Source organism: Perca fluviatilis, chromosome 15 (assembly GCF_010015445.1).
Source record: "Perca fluviatilis chromosome 15, GENO_Pfluv_1.0, whole genome shotgun sequence".
Classification (NCBI taxonomy): Eukaryota; Metazoa; Chordata; class Actinopteri; order Perciformes; family Percidae; genus Perca; species Perca fluviatilis.
Window position 1 is genome coordinate 19,484,173 of NC_053126.1, and position 18,883 is coordinate 19,503,055.

General features: G+C 34.9%; 2 protein-coding genes across 2 annotated transcripts; both read left to right on the forward strand.

Annotated features, from left to right (window-relative positions):
* Nucleotides 1–1,783: 1,783 nt before the first annotated feature.
* LOC120575100 (kelch-like protein 11) lies at nucleotides 1,784–5,846 on the forward strand. The gene is made up of 2 exons (XM_039825720.1): nucleotides 1,784–2,427; nucleotides 2,641–5,846. The coding sequence occupies exons 1-2, from the start codon at nucleotides 1,823–1,825 to the stop codon at nucleotides 4,223–4,225; spliced, it is 2,190 nt and encodes a 729-aa protein (XP_039681654.1). The 5' UTR covers nucleotides 1,784–1,822; the 3' UTR covers nucleotides 4,226–5,846.
* Nucleotides 5,847–6,476: 630 nt separating this feature from the next.
* On the forward strand, nucleotides 6,477–10,590 carry LOC120575433 (cytosolic 5'-nucleotidase 3-like). Its single transcript, XM_039826223.1, has 9 exons — nucleotides 6,477–6,636; nucleotides 6,993–7,091; nucleotides 7,209–7,278; nucleotides 7,362–7,408; nucleotides 8,044–8,129; nucleotides 8,215–8,304; nucleotides 8,711–8,873; nucleotides 8,958–9,158; nucleotides 9,511–10,590. The coding sequence occupies exons 1-9, from the start codon at nucleotides 6,634–6,636 to the stop codon at nucleotides 9,619–9,621; spliced, it is 870 nt and encodes a 289-aa protein (XP_039682157.1). The 5' UTR covers nucleotides 6,477–6,633; the 3' UTR covers nucleotides 9,622–10,590.
* Nucleotides 10,591–18,883: the final 8,293 nt, after the last annotated feature.

The following is an 18,883-nucleotide window of genomic DNA, read 5'->3' on the forward strand; positions in this document are numbered from 1 at the left end:
CATGTAGGTGTGCCAGATCATGCTATTGTGCATCTGGCTCAAATACTTAATTACTAGCACACCTAATCACAGAGCCACCAATATTGCTATTAATTACACCTGTGATTTCTCTGCCTCATATTTCAGGCCACAAGGCATTAGGCAGAAAATATATAGCAGTGATTAAAACACGAGTCTATACATACTAAGTTGTACAGTATGAGGCTGTGCATTTATTGCTCGAGTGCGTTCTCTTAATACATCCGTGCTCGAGTGGTTCGACCTTCCCTGAGCCTGCAGAGCAAACATTATGCGTGTCGGTGCAAGTTTGTCACCATGTGCAAAGCTCAGCTTGCGCTGGGAACCAGCCACTGACGTCAAAGACGCGGTTACGCCTTTCACCCACTGCGCATGTCAGTGAAGCTGTCTGTTTACTAAGAGTGAAGTTGGTTCCTTATTCGTCGTTTCCCAACGCTTCAATCACTTTGACACAAGAAAGGTACGTGCTTGTTTATCAATGCAAATAATAGTATGTCAAATAATACCCTAGAAATTGTGCAGGGTAATTCCGTTATTATTATGTATGTAGCTATTTATGTCCTTTGAATAATTGCTGCGTTATATCTATCACTAGTTTGACGTAAAATGTCCCTTTTGGGTCTAAAATCACATCAGAGTAGGAATCCAAAGCCATTTTAGCCTGGGTTAAGCAACACTGGTACACTGGCGCTGTTGCCTTGGAAATGACAACATATCCGATCTCAGAATATGAAAAAACAGGCCTTTTTTATTTCTGTTTTCTAGTGATTTTATTTTTTGTTAAATGAAATAGAAAATAAAACTCAAAGCATATTTTAAATTTATCTCACCCACTTTTGACCATGGAAAGGAAAAAACGCCTTGTATTTAAATTTTAAACTTTATATTTTAAAACGAAAATCAAACAATCACTTGTTTTTTAATAACCATTTATAAAAAGGAAAATCAAATGACCAAAAGATACACTGACCCCTTTTGTTTGATTTCAGAATAATATTGCATTTATAACAAAATTATATCTTTGTGATGATTTCTTTTAAGCAAACCATGTTATCAGTTGATAAAAATGAAAAATAGAAAGAAATTTGAACAGAAGTTTTTTCTAAATTTGTATTTTTGGTTAGTCAGATAAATGTTAAATAACATTTGGGATTTTCTATTTCTAATTTTCTATTTGTGTAATGTTGGTTAAAAATGTAAAATTAATAAAACAAGTTTTTATTTCTATTTAGGCTGCCTAAGAGGGCGGGCTCTTGGGCGCCTGACTTAATTTACGTCTGATTGGTTGGCCGAGCCCACTCATCACTTCTGCATTCAAGGATTACCGGTGTCATGACAAGGAAAATATAATATCTCACTAAAAGATGTATTAAGGGAAAAAGAATGGGTCAACTTTGTAACTATAGTGTCACTACAATACATTAGTTACATATTAACAAGGCTCACATGAGGTCCCACGGTGGTCCACCAGAAGGGGAGCGTGACGAGCAGCCACAGCTGGCCAATCAGACGTAAGTTGATTTGGGCGCTTATAGACCCCCCCTTTCAGGCAGCCCAAGACAAAAAAATAGAAATAAAACTCTCAGATTTTCTGTTTTTCCATTTTTCTATCCAACCTTATCCAACATTACACAAATAGAACATTTTTGTAATTTCCAAAAAATTTCGTTAATATACATTAATCTGACAAATAATGCAATAAAAAAAAATGTAATTAAATTTTGCTTTTTTTTTTTTTTTTTATATAGAAAACTGAACTGTCAAGATGGTTACACTGACCCATGCTCTCCTTTAAGTCGCTGATATGAAGCTACAAATACGAAACACGCTTCGTTGTCGCTGTTTTGACTCCTGTATGTGTGGCTGCGTATGTCGCCTCCTTTCCTTCACTAGTTTACCTCATTCCCCACCACTGCTCACCTTCAGCGCCGGCAGCAGAATGGCAGCGGCGGCCCCCAACCCGGAGGACTCCGCCAGGAGCAGCAGTAGCAGTAGTAGCGGCACCAGCACACCCAGCGTCCTTGCCGGAGAAGGGGACGCGGAAGAGGCCGAGGACTTTACCTCCTCCTCCCACTGCTCGGAGCTGTCTCGGCGGCAGAACGAGCAGAGGAAGCAGGGCTTGTTCTGCGACGTGACGCTGGCCTTCAGCAGCGGGGCGGCTAGTGGGAGCGTCCAGAGCTGTGAGTTTTCAGCTCACAGGTCTGTCCTGGCTGCGGCCACCGATTATTTCACGCCCCTGCTCGGAGGACAGTTCTCCGAGTCCTTGTCCGGACGGGTAGAGATGAAGGAATGGAGCTCAGAACTAGGGCCGGACCCGGATACGGTGGAGAGTGTCATCCAGTATATGTACACTGGAGAAATACGCGTTAGCACCTGCAATGTGCATGAAGTACTGGAGCTAGCTGACAGGTATGGTCTGTTTAATATAACGTTTCCGTGAGATTTTAAAAGCATGAGGCCTCCTGTGACTGCCTAAAAGTATTGTGTTGTGCTCTGCTTGCAGAAAACAAGACTGGCCTGGTCCCTACCAGTTAAAACAGAATAATAGGCGATTATCTAGTTACAAGAACTGCTCATTCTATCTGACATCCCATACTGTATTTTCTCTGTTGGCTCTATTAGGTTCCTCCTGGTGCAGCTGAAGGATTTCTGTGGTGAGTTCCTTAAGAAGAAGCTGAGCCTGACCAACTGTGTGGCGGTGCACAGTCTAGCCCATATGTACACCTTGGACCAGCTGGCTCTACGGGCCGCAGACATGATCCGTCGCAACTTCCACAAGGTTATCCAGGATGACGAGTTTTACACGCTGCCCTTTCACCTGGTTCGTGACTGGCTGTCTGATGCAGAGATCACAGTGGATTCTGAAGAGGTGCTCTTTGAGGCTGTGGTCAAGTGGGTGCAGAAGAACCCAGAGGAGCGAAGTCGCTACTTTGAGGAGCTGTTCCGTCTCCTGAGGCTGCCACAGATAAAGCCCACCTACCTGACCAGGGTGGTGAAAACTGAGCAGCTGGTGTCCGCAAATGAGGCCTGCCTTCGGCTGGTGTCAGAGGCAGTAGAGGGCCACGCTATCCGCTTTGAGAACCTCAAGTCAACTGATATGGAGTTCTGGTCTTCCCACATGGCCTCCTTTCAGCCGCGCTTTGGCCAGAACATGGACGTTATCATGGTAGTAGGCGGTGTGTCAGAGGGAGGGGACTACCTGAGTGAGTGTGTGGGCTACTTCATTTACGAGGACCGTTGGGTCAACCTACCGCACATCCACAACCACCTGGACGGCCATGCTATCGCTGCCACAGAGTCTCACGTCTACGTAGCCGGTTCTATGGAACCAGGCTTTGCTAAGACAGTGGAACGTTATAATCCTAATCGCAACACCTGGGAGCAGGTGAGCAACCTGACCACACGCAAGCACTCCTTTGGCCTCACCTGTATTAAGGATATATTGTACAGCATTGGTGGCCATGGAAACTTCAGTCCAGGTTTTAAAGACGTCAGTATATATGAGCCTGAGCAGGACAAGTGGCACAATCTGGAATCTGCACCCAAAATCCTGCGGGATGTGAAGGCAGTGAGTGTGGAGGACCGCTACGTGTACGTCACGGCACGCACACCTGTCGATACAGATAATGATGATGGGCTGAAGACGGTGACCACTCGCTATGACACAGAGAGCCGCCAGTGGCAAGATGTTGACTCCCTGCCCCTTATTGACAACTATTGCATCTTCCAGATGGCTGTGGCCTCTACTAACTTCTACCACACGGCCTCCTGCTGCCCAAAGAGCTACACAGAGCGGGATGAGGTTGCAAAGTTAAAGATCAGTGTGCGCATCTCTGATGAGATCCTGGAGAGCCTACCACCAGAGGTTACCAGCATCGAGGGTGCTGCCATCTGCCACTTCGATGAGGATGTCTTCATCATCGGAGGCTGGAAGAACAGTGATGATGTGGACAAGCAGTACCGCAAGGAGGCTTATCGCTACTGTGCTGAGAGGAAACGCTGGATGTTGCTGCCGCCCATGCCTCAGCCTCGCTGCCGAGCCACCGCCTGCCATGTCCGCATCCCCTACCGTTTTCTGTATGGCTGCCAGCGCTACCCCATGCCCCAGAACCTGGCCCGCCAGCGAGATCGCATGCAGCAGATGCAGCAGCTTCACCGGCGCACGCTCACCTTACGCCGGCAGCTGCAGTCGCAGATAGAGTGCTGAGCAAGTCTGTGCTTAATCCAAGAACTACACGGCTCTGTCCGAGGATACACTGCAGGCATCCATTCCATTGCAGCCATCTTCATCGACCCTCTTGTGGCCCTCATACTAGATTTCATTAAAATGAACTCTGTGCCATCAGCTCTCATGCTGTTCTGTTAATGGCTGATATGTTGAAAGCCATGAAATGTGTGGTCAAGTGTCTGGTGGTCCGTGAGGAGGGATAAGGGAATGTAAACATGTGAATAAGAGTGTTATATAGCAGCCAACAACAGAATATCCTTTTGTCAAGTATGTTGGTATAGATGCTGTTTATCTGTTTGTATATAAATAGTATAAATCTGTATATGTAAACATTTATATGGATATTTTACATTCCTTTATTGTATGCCTCTACTGGGGAGGCTACAGTATGTGACATTACCAATAACTGCATTCCTACATTCAATCCAACATTGAAGTCTCATTCCATTTTAACACTGTGACAATCTCTTCATGCAAGTAGAACATCAGTCAAAATGTCTTAACTCTAACTGATATCGTAATTGCTATATTAGAATGACTCTGCTTGTTACTGTGCAGCCTAAAAAACTACATTTGAATTAATTCAGAAAGGCTGTTAATCTTAAAATCCTGTAGACTAGTTTACTTTTAGATTGCAGTTTCCCTTCAAAAGAGTATATTTAATTATTTATTTTTGTGTTGCTCATCTAACACTTGAAAACTAGTACTTTTTCTCCAGGTTTCTGGCGCGTTGAAATTATGTGAGAACTGTGATGTTGAAAAGATGTGATAACATGATTCCTCTGAGTTATCTCAACATTTGGCCAAATGCATTTAGCTCCACTCACTGACAATGGCTCAATCATTCCTTTCTTTTGCACTCTGGCAGTCTATTGCTTACTATATTTCCATACATTCAAGAAAAATTCATTGAAAATATATGTGGGAGTGCGGGAGTGTGTATGATTTGTGTTTGCAGATCAGAGCTTTTCTACAACTGCACCTTTTGACATCTAATTGTTTGTAAAGTCTTACAGAAGCATAGGGATATAAATTGCCACTGCACTTTGACTTAGCTTATTTAATTTGTTCATATCAAACAAGGTGATTGTATTTTGGAAATGCTTTGTTTCATCCAGCAAGTCATTAAGTTCTCATCTTCTTTGAAAAAACATGTTATCATTATTTGCAGATTTATTTGCAACATTAAATGTCTTGTTAAACCTTGTGTTATTGTAATTAACTTCCAGCTGGGTTTATGTTACAGATCTGCCATGTTGTTCTGTGGTCTCCTCTCTCCCTGTTAAGAGACTTAGAAATGAGGTGAAAAGGAATCCGACATATAGGCAAAACAAACAGGATCGTTTATAAGAATGTGTTGTGACTGACATTCAGAAATTCCGGCTGTCCATGCAGCACCTATTAAGTTATAAAGGTTACAGAGTGCAGAAATTACGGTCCTTTCCACTTTATGACCAAGATAAATATCACTGCGAATATTAAGTGGAATAAGCTATGTAATTTGCTTTGCATGTGATAGCCTGACATAACCTTATATTGGATGTAAGAAATGCTAATGTCATCACTTGCAATTAAAGTTGTTTTGTAAAACAAATGGTTATTTCTGTGTTGGACTTCACTAGTTAAAGGAGTTACTACCCAAAAATCTTGATGTAACCTGTATCTACTATAATAATTAGTGTTAACTGCTTAGTCTCACAGTTCTAGCTGTTACAATAAGAAGCTACAAAGTAAAATGTAATTCTCCAGTGGTTAGAAAACTATGGAGACTGTAATGTAATCAGTAGTATTGGCTTTCATGAAAAATATAACTTGTTTTCGTTTTATTCATTTTAAATGTATACATGCACCTCGCAGAGAAACCCTGGTGGAGAGCATAGACTGTATAAAATAGAGAGACGGGTGGGAACCTTCTATCAGTGCCTTTGCCTTGGGGTGAAGATTACTTACAATCCCACCTGGGGATACCATAGACAGTATGGGGGATACCAACACAAGTGGTGTTGCCTTTACGTGTTTATCATAGGCTCGCATTTTAGATTTCAGGCGAAAAGAAATGTTTAGTCGCTTTAGCTAGGCCACAGAATACATGACATCTATTTTCACTTGTATCATATTTTGAGTAGACGGTTTCCATCCATGGTTTCGAGTAGACGTCACATTGGATAATCATAAAAAATGAACGGAACTGTCTATCGTTACCACTTTGTTTTGTCACGTTAAAAAAGTCCCGACACTTCCGACAGTACCGGAAGGCAGCATCACTGCTCTAGCAGATGATTTTGTTGTCCCTGTAGCAACGTTAACATCACTTGTCAACGGCGACTGACAACTGATGATTATACGCCTTTATCAACTTTAACTGAGCGGAAACCAATTTCAAGGATATGGTAATCATATTTTTTTCAAATTAAAGTTTTTAGCGAAATGCCAAGCACCACAATTAATTCACACTACAACTACAAACTTGCATACTAGCTGGCTACTTAGGTTAGCTAAACGCATAGGGACCTAGCTAGCTATCTTAACGTTGGCTAAGATTAGCTAGCTAACTAACGTTAACGCTGTATCGTCTCAGTAAATTACAACAAACCATACAGATTATTAATATAACTAACTATCCAGCAGGACTAACGTTACTGTTTGATGTCAGAAGGGACAATGCGTTTTGCACGTCTAAGATATGGTGTATTACCCACTTTCTCTCTCAGTTGCATTGACACTCGCACATATTTTCAATGCTAAGATTCCAGAGTTGTCCAACCCCTCAGTGTGTATGAGGGACCCTCAGAGGGTACAGGAGATCCTACAGTCCATGGTGAAGGCTGGCTCCAACACCGTGCAGGTATACGACATCCAGATCTACGAAAGGTTTCAGTGTCACTATAGCATTTGCAGTATTTGTATATGAACATGAATGAATGTGTGAGTGATGTTTTATTATTTTTTATTTTTCATCCAGGTGATCTCAGATTTTGACATGACCCTGACAAGATTTGCATATAATGGCAAAAGGTGCCCTACGTGTCACAGTAAGTCCACTAACAATCAAACTGTAGTTTGTGGTTTTCAGCTAAACGTTGCTGTCATTTTGTCTGCATATTTTATTTTTCAGATATCCTTGACAACAGCAATCTCATCTCCAATGACTGCAAAATAGAGGTAGGAATGAGACTTTATTGCCAAAGCAGGTTTTCCATTGGTAGGATTATTGCCATTAAGAAAACTTCCAATATCTTTTTTTTCACATGTAAGCCAGAGCAGAGACATTACAATGCATGTTCAACTTTTTAGATCTTACAAGTGAGATACACGTTTATATGCTGTTATTTGCAAAGTTTTAGAAATGTTTATGTTCCGATTTTAAGCAGGAGACTACCTATAAACATTCACAGTATTTCATTTCATTTGGTGAATCATTTATTTATCCATTTGTTCTGTCAATCATATTTAGTCCGTCTGCCCTGTAGTGTAGAAGAATTAAAACATACAGACAGATTGAACATTGATCTGTGACTTGGATCTGTTCAGTAGTAATGCAGAAATATGAAGGGTGCTTGTCTTTGTGCTATTAAATCTTTTAAATCCTCAGTACATTTTTGTATGTTTTTATAGGGCATTCATTTCCATAAAACCACATATTGCTTAAGTATTATTTGCGGGGAAATATTACAAATTTCAAGAGACTTGAAAGGAATTTGTTAGTATCATCTCCCACTCTAATTGGGTAAAATGCAGCCGTTTTCTAGATGTTTACAAGCCGGTTGGTTTACTGAGTATTATCCTGTCTCCGTCAGCTGAAGGAACTGCTCAACACATACTACCCTATAGAGATCGACTCTTCACGGTCAATAGAAGAAAAGCTGCCCCTTATGGTGGAGTGGTGAGTATAATACAGCTTTTAGTAAAAATATGATATTGTGTACTTCAATGTGTTCATAAAACTGTGCTGCACCTATATCTCACAGGTGGACTAAAGCTCATAAACTGCTGGTACAGCAGAAGATTAGGAAAGACCTCCTGGCCATGGTGGTGCAGGAGTCTGATGCTATGCTGAGGTCAGAAGACTACAACATCTATTTAATACTATGCTTTTTTTTTTTAATCTTATTTCTCATTTTTATGACATACTGTATTATGATTGATTTTTTCTTTTGACATCTTATGGCATACAATATTTTGACTTTATATATATATATACACACATACATGTAGCATATACTATACTATGACTTTTTTAATCACATTTTTTAGGACATACTATACTATGGCTTATGCCCATTACCAATATTTATGGCATACTATATTATGAATTATGATTTTTTTATGACATTTTTGTATGATATATTTTGTGACATTTGTGACTTTTTATGACACATTTATGGCATACTGTACTATTATGTTTTCTATGACATACTATATTACAAAAATAATACTATGACATTTTGTGATATTTTTTAACAGGGAGGGCTACAAGCTCCTCTTTGATCACCTGTATGAGCACAGCATCCCTCTGCTCATCTTCTCTGCTGGAATAGGAGACATCCTGGAAGAGGTTATTCGCCAGGCTGGAGTCTTCCACCCCAACGTCAAGGTCTTTTCCAACTACATGGATTTTGATGAGTCTGTGAGTAGCCACACCACAAACTATGATTTGATCTCCACACCAGGCATTGAACTGATGTATGTGACTCTTGATCTGCTGGTACAGGGAGAGTTGAGGGCTTTCAAGGGAGAGCTGATCCACATCTACAATAAAAGGGAAGGTGCGCTGCTCAACACTGGCCATTTCCAGGAGCTGCGGATGCGGCCTAACGTGCTACTGCTGGGAGACTCTCTGGGAGATCTGACCATGGCTGACGGGGTGCAGGATATGGAAAACATTCTCAAGATCGGGTTCCTCAATGACAAGGTCAATAAAATCTCACACTCTCGTGCTCTTTACAATGTCTCCATACCGTTAACTAGTTTATGACACTTACCATTAACCTGTTTACATTCATGACACTGTACTATTTTTTTTTTTGCACCTTACTAATAATTTTTATTGTTTATATTTTGTTTATTTGTACTCTTTCCTACTTTGTACTTTATCTGCTGGACAATAATATTTAGTACCTGCTACCCTGAGATGAATGTCAGAACTCAAATACATTCACATCTACTAAGATTATAGTACGCTCCCAATATTTACCATGTTAAATAGTCATATTCTGACAATTTAATACACTACTCATCTCTTTTTTTTTTTTTTCTTTTCTCAGGTGGAGGAGAGGAAGCAGTCTTACTTGGACTCATATGACATTGTGTTGTTAAAAGATGAGACCTTGGAAGTCCCTAATGCTATAATGCTCTACCTTACTGGCAATAATTGAACGGAGAATTAAGAACACCACTGGCCATTTGGTATTGAACACCCCAGTGCCATCAGTTGAGGAGGCCCCTGCTCAGGAAGTGCCAGTTGAAGGCATATTTATAACCAACTAAGAATGTTTCGTGATAATTTATTATTTTACAAAAGTCCAATTGACAGCCGCAGTTCACGTACACCACGTCACCCTTTTATATTTTTGTTCATTGGCCTTCCTCTCATGTTCATGGTTAAACTGCTTTTGGGCCATACTTTATGTGATTAAAGCCATATTTACAACATCTACCTACTGTGCACCATGTAAAAAATGTGTGGATATGGGTGTTTTCCTCCATTTGTTTATTTGGGGAAGAGATAAGATAAGATTTGTCTTCACATAGGATGTAATGATAAAGGGAAAGAAAAACGCAAAACATAAATGACAGTACTTGACTTGGTATCTGGTTTGAAACTGATTTCCAGCCTCCTTTTCCTGCTAATTTTAACCTGAAAACTGTTTTTTACAAGATAAAATGTTTTCTTACTTTGTCAAGTCTTCCAAGTTTTTCGCCATATTGTCAGCATACAGTACAGGTTGTATTTTTTATGAAAACTATTGTTTTTGTTGTGTAACACCACTGTGCTAGGTGGTGAACTATGACACCTACACCTGTGTTTAAGAGTAAAATAAATGGGTCAACAAAAATTTAAAAAATACATTTTTTTTTAAGTATGGTAGAGGTCACAGAGAGGTTGAATTAATGGTAATAACGTACTGCTACATCAGAAGTGTTACAGTATTATAGTAAGATTCAGATTTCTGTTGGTATTTTACATTATTTCACCTTCACAGTCATTTTAACTTAATGGTTTTGTAAAAAAAGTTTCATGCTTTCTGCACTGCAACAAACAAAAATTCATAAAACTCAACTACATATTAACACAACTACAGGTTAATAATGCAATATCCAAAATTAAATTGTTGTGTCATTCATGAATCTTTTTGGCTTCTTTTGTCAGGACTTATTACCTTATGTTCCAACTTGTCTGAAATGAAATGTATGATAAAATAACCAAGTTTCTGATGATTGTTATAGAATACTAGCATAGTATGTCAAAAAAGTCATAGTATAGTATGTCAAGCAAAGTGATAAGTATGTCGAAAAACATAGTATAGTATGTAGAAAAAAGTGATAAAGTCATAGTATAGTATAGTATAGTGAAAAAAGTCATGGTATAGCATGTGGAAAAAATTTATAAAGAAGTCATGGTATAGTATGTTGAAAAAATGATAAAAAAAGTCATAGTATGTTGAAAAAAGTGATAAAATAGTCATAGTCTAGTATGTCAAAAATATTGAAAAAACAGTCATAGTATATAGCATGTCGTGCAAAGTGAAAAAAAAGTCGGTATAGTATGTCGAAAAACATAGTATAGTATGTAGAAAAAGGTGATAAAGTCATAGTATAGTATGTCGAAAAAAAGTGATAAAACGTCATAGTATAGTATGTAGAAAAAGGTGATAAAGTCATGGTATAGTATGTTGAAAAAAGTGATAAAAAATTCATAGTATAGTATGTCGGAAAAAGTCATGGTATAGTATGTCGAAAAAAGTCATGGTATAGTATGTCGAAAAAAGTCATGGTATAGTATGTCGAAAAAAGTCATGGTATAGTATGTCGAAAAAAGTGATGGTATAGTATGTCGGAAAAAGTGATGGTATAGTATGTCGGAAAAAGTCATGGTATAGTATGTCGAAAAAAGTGATAAAAAGTCATATTAGCATGTCGAAAAAAGTGATAAAAAAGTTATAGTATAATATATCGAAAAAAGTCATAGAATAGTATGTTGAAAAAAGTGATAAAAAAGTCATAGTATAATATGTCGAAAAAGTTATAGTACAGTATATTGAAAAAAGTCATGGTATAGTATGTTGAAAAAAGTGAAGAAAAAGTCATAGTATCCGAAATCTTGGTATCATTTTTGACCCCACACTCACTTTTAAGCCCCATATCCGTCATATCACCAAAACTGCCTTTTTCCACCTACGTAACATTGCTCGTCTTCGCCCCACCCTCTCGACATCTGCTGCTGAAACTCTCATCCATGCATTCATTACATCAAGACTTGACTACTGCAACAGCCTCCTATATGGTCTCCCTTCATCTGTCTTACAAGAACTGCAATACGTTCAAAACTGCGCTGCTTCGCCTCCCCCCCACCACCGGTTCAAGACAACACATCAGCCCTGTCCTTCAACAGCTTCACTGGCTCCCTGTACAACAGCGCATCCATTACAAAGTTCTTCTCATCACCTACAAAGCTCTCAATAATCTGGCCCCTCCATACCTCACAGACCTCTTACACCACCATCGCCACTCCAGATGCCTTCGCTCAGCAGACTTAAACCTCCTCAAACCCATCACCAAATCAACCCACCGAACTTTGGGGGACCGAGCCTTTGCAATAGCTGCCTCCACCCTCTGGAACTCACTCCCCATCCACATCAGAAACTCGGACTCACTGAACACCTATAAAAAACTGCTCAAAACTCACTTGTTTCAATTGGCCTATCCATAATTTACTTATCTTGTTTGTTTGTTTGTTTGTTTGTTTGTTTGTGTGTTTGTTTCTTTTGTTTGTAAAGCGTCTTTGAGTTCCATGTAAAGCGCTATATAAAACGTATGTATTATTATTATTATTATAGTATAACATGTTGAAAAAAGTGATAAAAAAGTCATAGTATAGTATGTCAAGCAAAGTGATAAGTATGTCGAAAAACATAGTATAGTATGTAGAAAAAAGTGATAAAGTCATAATATAGTATAGCGAAAAAAGTCATGGTATAGCATGTGGAAAACATTTATAAAGAAGTCATGGTATAGTATGTTGAAAAAGTGATAAAAAAAAAGTCATAGAATAGTATGTTGAAAAATATTGAAAAAAAAGTCATAGTATAGTATGTCGAGCAAAGTGATAAAAAGTCGGCATAATATGTTGAAAAAATGATAAAAAAAAGTCAGAACAGTAGGTTGAAAAAATGATAAAAAATTCATAGTATAGTATGTCGGAAAAAGTCATGGTATAGTATGTCGGAAAAAGTCATGGTATAGTATGTCGAAAAAAGTCCTGGTATAGTATGTCGGAAAAAGTCATGGTATAGTATGTCGAAAAAAGTCATGGTATAGTATGTCGAAAAAAGTGATAAAAAGTCATATTAGCATGTCGAAAAAGTGATAAAAAAGTTATAGTATAATATATCGAAAAAAGTCATAGAATAGTATGTCGAAAAAAGTGATAAAAAAGTCATAGTATAGTATGTCGAAAAAGTTATAGTACAGTATATTGAAAAAAGTCATGGTATAGTATGTTGAAAAAAGTGAAGAAAAAGTCAAAGTATAACATGTTGAAAAAAGTGATAAAAAAGTCATGTATAGTATGTCGAAAAAGTTATAGTAAAAGTCATAGTATACAATGTTGAAAAAAGTGATAAAAAAGTCATAGTATAGTATGTTGAAAAAAGTGATAAAAAATTCATAGTATAGTATGTCGGAAAAAGTCATGGTATAGTATGTCGGAAAAAGTCATGGTATAGTATGTCGAAAAAAAGTCATGGTATAGTATGTCGAAAAGTAGTATGTGTAGAAAGTTAAAAAAGTTTTATAGTATATTGAAAAAAAGTCATAGTATAGTATGTTGAAAAAAAAGTGAAGAAAAAAGTCAAAGTATAACATGTTGAAAAAAAGTGATAAAAAGTCATGTATATAGTATAAGGAAAGTTATAGTAAAAGTCATAGTATACAATGTTGAAAAAAGTGATAAAAAAGTCATAGTATAGTATGTTGAAAAAAGTGATAAAAAATTCATAGTATAGTATGTCGGAAAAAGTCATGGTATAGTATGTCGGAAAAAGTCATGGTATAGTATGTCGAAAAAAGTGATAAAAAAGTCATATTAGCATGTCGAAAAAATGATTAAAAAAAAGTCATAGTAAGTATGTCTAAAAAGTGATAAAAAAGTTATAGTATAATATATAGAAAAAAGTCATAGAATAGTATGTCGAAAAAAGTGATAAAGTCATAGTATAGTATAGCGAAAAAAGTCATGGTATAGCATGTGGAAAACATTTATAAAGAAGTCATGGTATAGTATGTTGAAAAAGTGATAAAAAAAAGTCATAGAATAGTATGTTGAAAAATATTGAAAAAAAAGTCATAGTATAGAATTATGTCGGAAAGTTATAGTACAGTATATAAAAAAGTCAGGTATAATATGTTGAAAAAAGTGAAAAAAAAGTCAAAAGAGTATAACATGTTGAAAAAATGATAAAAAGTCATAGTATAGTATGTCGAAAAAGTTATAGTAAAAGTCATAATTATACTATGTTGAAAAAAATTGATAAAAAGTCATAGTTATAGTTATGTTGGAAAAAAGTTAAAAAAATATATTGAAAAATTCATAGTATAGTATGTCAAAAAAGTCATAGGTATATAGTATGTCAGAAAAAGGTGATTAAAAGTCATGAGTATGTTGAAAAAAGTGATAAAAGTCATAGTATAGTATGTCAAAAATATTGAAAAAATAGTCATAGTATGTAGATAGGTGCAAAAAGTGAGAAAAAAGGTGATTAATTGTGTGAAAAACATGAAAGTATGTTATGTGAAAAAAAGAGTTATAAAAGGTCATGGTATGTCGTTGAAAAAATTGATAAAGAAGTCATGGTAGTATGTTTGAAAAAAGTGATAAAAATTCATGAGTATGAGGTATGTAGAAAAAAGTGATAAAAAGTCATGGTATATCGTGGAAAAAAATTGATAAAGAAGTCATGGTATAGTATGTTGAAAAAAAGTGAAAAAAATTCATGGTATGAGTATGCGGAGAAAAGTCATGGTATAGTATGTGAGGAAAAGTCATGGTGGTATAGTATGTGGAAAAAAGTCATAGTATAGTATGTGAGGAAAGTCATGGTATAGTATGTTGAAAAAAGTGATAAAAGTCATATTAGCAAGAAAAAGTGATAAAAAGATCATAAGTATAGTATTAGAAAAAGTCATAGAATGGTTAAAAAAGTGTAAAAATTCCATAGTATAGTATGTCAGGAGAAAAAGTCATGGTATAGTGTAGCCAGGAAAAGTCATGGTATGAAGTGAAAGTCATATTGCTGTGGAAAAAAGTGATTAAAAAAGTCATAGTAAGTATGTCTAAAAAGTGATAAAAAGTTATAGTATAATATATAGAAAAAAGTCATAGAATAGTTATGTGAAAAAGTGATAAAAAAGTCATAGTATAGTATGTGAAAAAGAGTTATAGTGCAGTTATATAGAGAAAAAGTCATGAGTATAGTATGTTGAAAAAAGTGAAGAAAAAAGTCATGAGTATAGTATGTAGAAAAAAGTGATAAAAGTAATAGTATATTATGTTGAAAAAATTATAAAAGTCAGAGTATATATGAGTATGTGAGAAAAAAGTCATGGTATGGTATGTCAGAAAAAAGTATTAAAAGTCATGAGTATAGTATGTCAAAAAAGGTGATTAAAAAGTCATAGTGTAGTATGTGGAAAAAGTGATAAAAGTCATGGTATGGTATGTTGAAAAAAAGGTAATAAAAGTTATAGTATAATTATGTCAAAAGAGTATTAATAATCATGAGTATAGTATGTTGAAAAAGTGATAAAAAGTCATGAGTATAGTATGCGAAAAAGTGATAAAAAGTCATAGAATAGATTATAACATGTCAAAAAGTCATATTATAGTAAGAAAAAAGAGTGTAAAAAAGTCATGAGTATAGTATGTGAAAAAAGTGATAAAAGAGTCATAGTATAGCATGTCGAAAAAAGTCATAAAAATTCTGTAATTATGGTATGTTGAAAAAGTCATGAGTATGGTATGTTGAAAAAAGGTGACAAAACAGTCATGAGTATAGTGTTGAAAAAGTGATAAAAAGTCATGGTATAGTATGTGAGAAAAAGTTATAGTAAAAGTCATTATACAATGTTGAAAAAAGTGATAAAAAGTCATGGTATAGGTATGTTGGAAAAAGTGATAAAAATTCATAGTATGGTTATGTTCAAGATCATGGGTATAGTATGTGAAAAAAAGTCATGAGTATAGTTATGCGAGGAAAAGTCATGTGGTATAGTATGTGAAAAAAAAGTGTTAAAAAAGTCATAGTAGAAGTATGTCTAAAAGTGATAAAAAAGTTATAGTATAATATATAGAAAAAAAGTCATAGAATAGTTATGTGAGAAAAAGTGATAAAAAGTCATTAAGTATAAGGTATGTCAGAAAAAGTTATAATGCTAATTATATTGAAAAAGAGTCATGGTATAGTATGTTGAAAAAAGTGAAGAAAAAAGTCATAGTATGGTATGTGAAAAAAAGTGATAAAAGTTATAAAGTATGAGTATGTGTGAAGAAAAGAGTGATAAAAAGTCATGAAGTAAAGAGTATGTGAAAAAAAAGTCATAGTTGTTGAATAAAGTGATAAAAATGTCAATGTATAGTATGTCGAGCAAAGTGATAAAAAGTTGACATACAGTTGAAAAAATGATAAAAAGTCAGAACAATGTATGTTGAAAAAAGTGATAAAAAAATATATTGAAAAAACATTCATAGTATGGTATGTCAAAACAATCATAGTATATAGTATGTCAAAAAAAAGGTGTTAAAAGTCATGAGTATGTTGAAAAAAGTGATAAAAAGTCATAGTATAGTATGTCAAAAATATTGAAAAAATAGTCATAGTGTAGATGTACAAAGTGAAGAAAAGAGTCAGTATGGTTGTGTGAAAAACATAGTATGGTATGAGAAAAAAGTGATAAAAAGGTCATGGTGTATAGGTGGAAAAAATTGATAAAGGTCATGGTAGAGTATGTTGAAAAAAAGTGTAAAAAATTCATGGTATGGTATGTGAAAAAAGTGAAAAAAAGTCATGGTATATCGTGGAAAAAACTTGATAAAAGAGTCATGGGTATGGTATGTTGAAAAAAGTGATAAAAATTTCATGTATGGTATGGTGGCAGGAGAAAAGTCATGGTATGGTTGTGAAAAAAGAGTCATAATATAGTATGTGGGAAAAAGTCATGGTATAGTATGTTGAAAAAGTGTTAAAAAATTATATGCATGTAGAAAAAGTGATAAAAAGTCATAGTATAGTTATGAAAAAAGTCATAGAATAGTATGTGTGAAAAAAGGTGATAAAAATTCATAATTGTATTGTAGGGAAAAAGTCATGAGGTATAGTATGTGAGGAGAAAAGTCATGGGTTATAGTATGTGAAAAAGTGATAAAAGTCATATTAGCATGTAGAAAAAGTGATTAAAAAGTCATAGTAAGTATGTCTAAAAGTGATAAAAGTTATAGTATAATATATAAAAAAAGTCATAGAATAATTATGTGAAAAAGTGATAAAAGAGTCATGGTATAGTATGTCGAAAAAAGAGTTATAGTGCAGTATATTGAAAAAGTCATGAGGTATAGTATGTTGAAAAAAGGTGAGAAGAAAAGTCATGGTATAGGTATGTTGAAAAAAGTGATAAAAGTAATGAGTATGGTATGTTGAAAAAAATTATAAAAGTCAGGTATATATAGTTATGTCAGAAAAAGTCATGGTATAGTATGTGGAAAAAGTATTAAAAGTCATGAGGTATAGTATGTCAAAAAGTGATTAAAAGTCATAGTGTGGTATGTGGAAAAAGTATATAAAAGTCATAGTATGAGTATGTGAAAAAAGTATAAAAAAAAGTGATGGTATGGTATGTTGAAAAAAGGTAATAAAAGTTATAGTATAATTATGTCAAAAGAGTGATAATAATCATGGTATAGTATGTTGAAAAAATGATAAAAAGTCATAATGTATAGTTATGTGAGAAAAAGTGATAAAAAGTCATAGAATAGATTATAACTTGTCAAAAAAGTCATATTATAATTATTTGTCGAGAAAAAGTGATAAAAAGTCATGAGTATAGTTATGTCGAAAAAAGGTGATAAAAAAGTCATGGTATAGCATGTCCAGAAAAAGTCATAAAAATTCATGAGTATGAGTATGTTGAAAAAGTCATGGTATAGTATGTTGAAAAAAGTGACAAAACAGTCATGGTATAGTGTTGAAAAAAGGTGATAAAAGCGTCATGGTATGAGTATGTCGAAAAAGTTATAGTAAAAGTCATAATTATACAATGTTGAAAAAGGTGATAAAAGTCATGGTATAGTATGTTGGAAAAAGTGATAAAAATTCATTGAGTATAGTATGTGAAGAAAGTCATGGTATAGTATGTGAGAAAAAGGTCATTTGTAATTGTATGTGGGAAAAAGTCATGGTATGGTATGTCGAAAAAAAGTCATGGTTTATGGTATGTCGAAAAAAGAGTGATAAAAAGTCATATTAGCATGTGAAAAAGTCATAGTAAGTATGTCTAAAAAGTGATAAAAAGTTATAGTATAATATATGAAAAAGTCATAGAATAGTATGTGGAAAAGTGATAAAAAGTCATAGTATGGTATGTCGAAAAAGTTATAATTACAATTATATTGAAAAAGTCATGTGTTATAGTATGTTGAAAAAGTGAAGAAAAAGTCATAGTATGGTATGTGAAAAAAGTGATAAAAGTAATATGGTATGAGTATGTGAAAAAAGTGATAAAAAGTCATAGTAAAGTATGTGAAAAAAAGTCATAGTTGTTGAATAAAGTGATAAAATAATGTATGGTATGTCGAACAAAGTGATAAAAAGTGGCATAACATGTTGAAAAAATGATAAAAAAGTCAGAACAATTATGTTGAAAAAAGTGATAAAAATATATTGAAAAAGCATTCATAGTATAGTATGTCAAAACATCATAGTATATAATTATGTGAAAAAGTGATTAAAAAGTCATAAGGTATGTTGAAAAAAAGTGATAAAAGTCATAGTATTGTATGTCAAAATTTGAAAAATAGTCATGTTATGTATGTCGTTACAAAGTGAAGGAAAAGTTGATATGGTATGTGAAAAACATAGTGTATAGTATGTGGAAAAAAGGTGATAAAAGGTCATGGTATATCGTGGAAAAGAATTGATAAAGAGTCATGGTAGAGTATGTTGAAAAAGTGATAAAAATCATAGTATAGTATTTGAAAAAAAAGTGATAAAAGTCATGAGGTATATAGGTGGAAAAAATTGATAAAAGAGTCATGGTATGGTATGTTGAAAAAAGAGTGATAAAAATTCATAGTATAGGTATGTGGAAAAAGTCATGGTATGGTTGTGGAAAAAGTCATAGTATGGTGTGTGGAAAAGTCATGGTATA

Coding starts and splice junctions, on each gene's coding strand:
- LOC120575100 (XM_039825720.1), top strand. CDS start 1,823: ATGAAGCTACAAATACGAAACACGCTTCGTTGTCGCTGTTTTGACTCC. Junction 2,428..2,640: donor GTACTGGAGCTAGCTGACAG/GTATGGTCTGTT, acceptor TGGCTCTATTAG/GTTCCTCCTGGTGCAGCTGA.
- LOC120575433 (XM_039826223.1), top strand. Junction 8,130..8,214: donor CTGCCCCTTATGGTGGAGTG/GTGAGTATAATA, acceptor TATATCTCACAG/GTGGACTAAAGCTCATAAAC. Junction 9,159..9,510: donor TCGGGTTCCTCAATGACAAG/GTCAATAAAATC, acceptor TTCTTTTCTCAG/GTGGAGGAGAGGAAGCAGTC.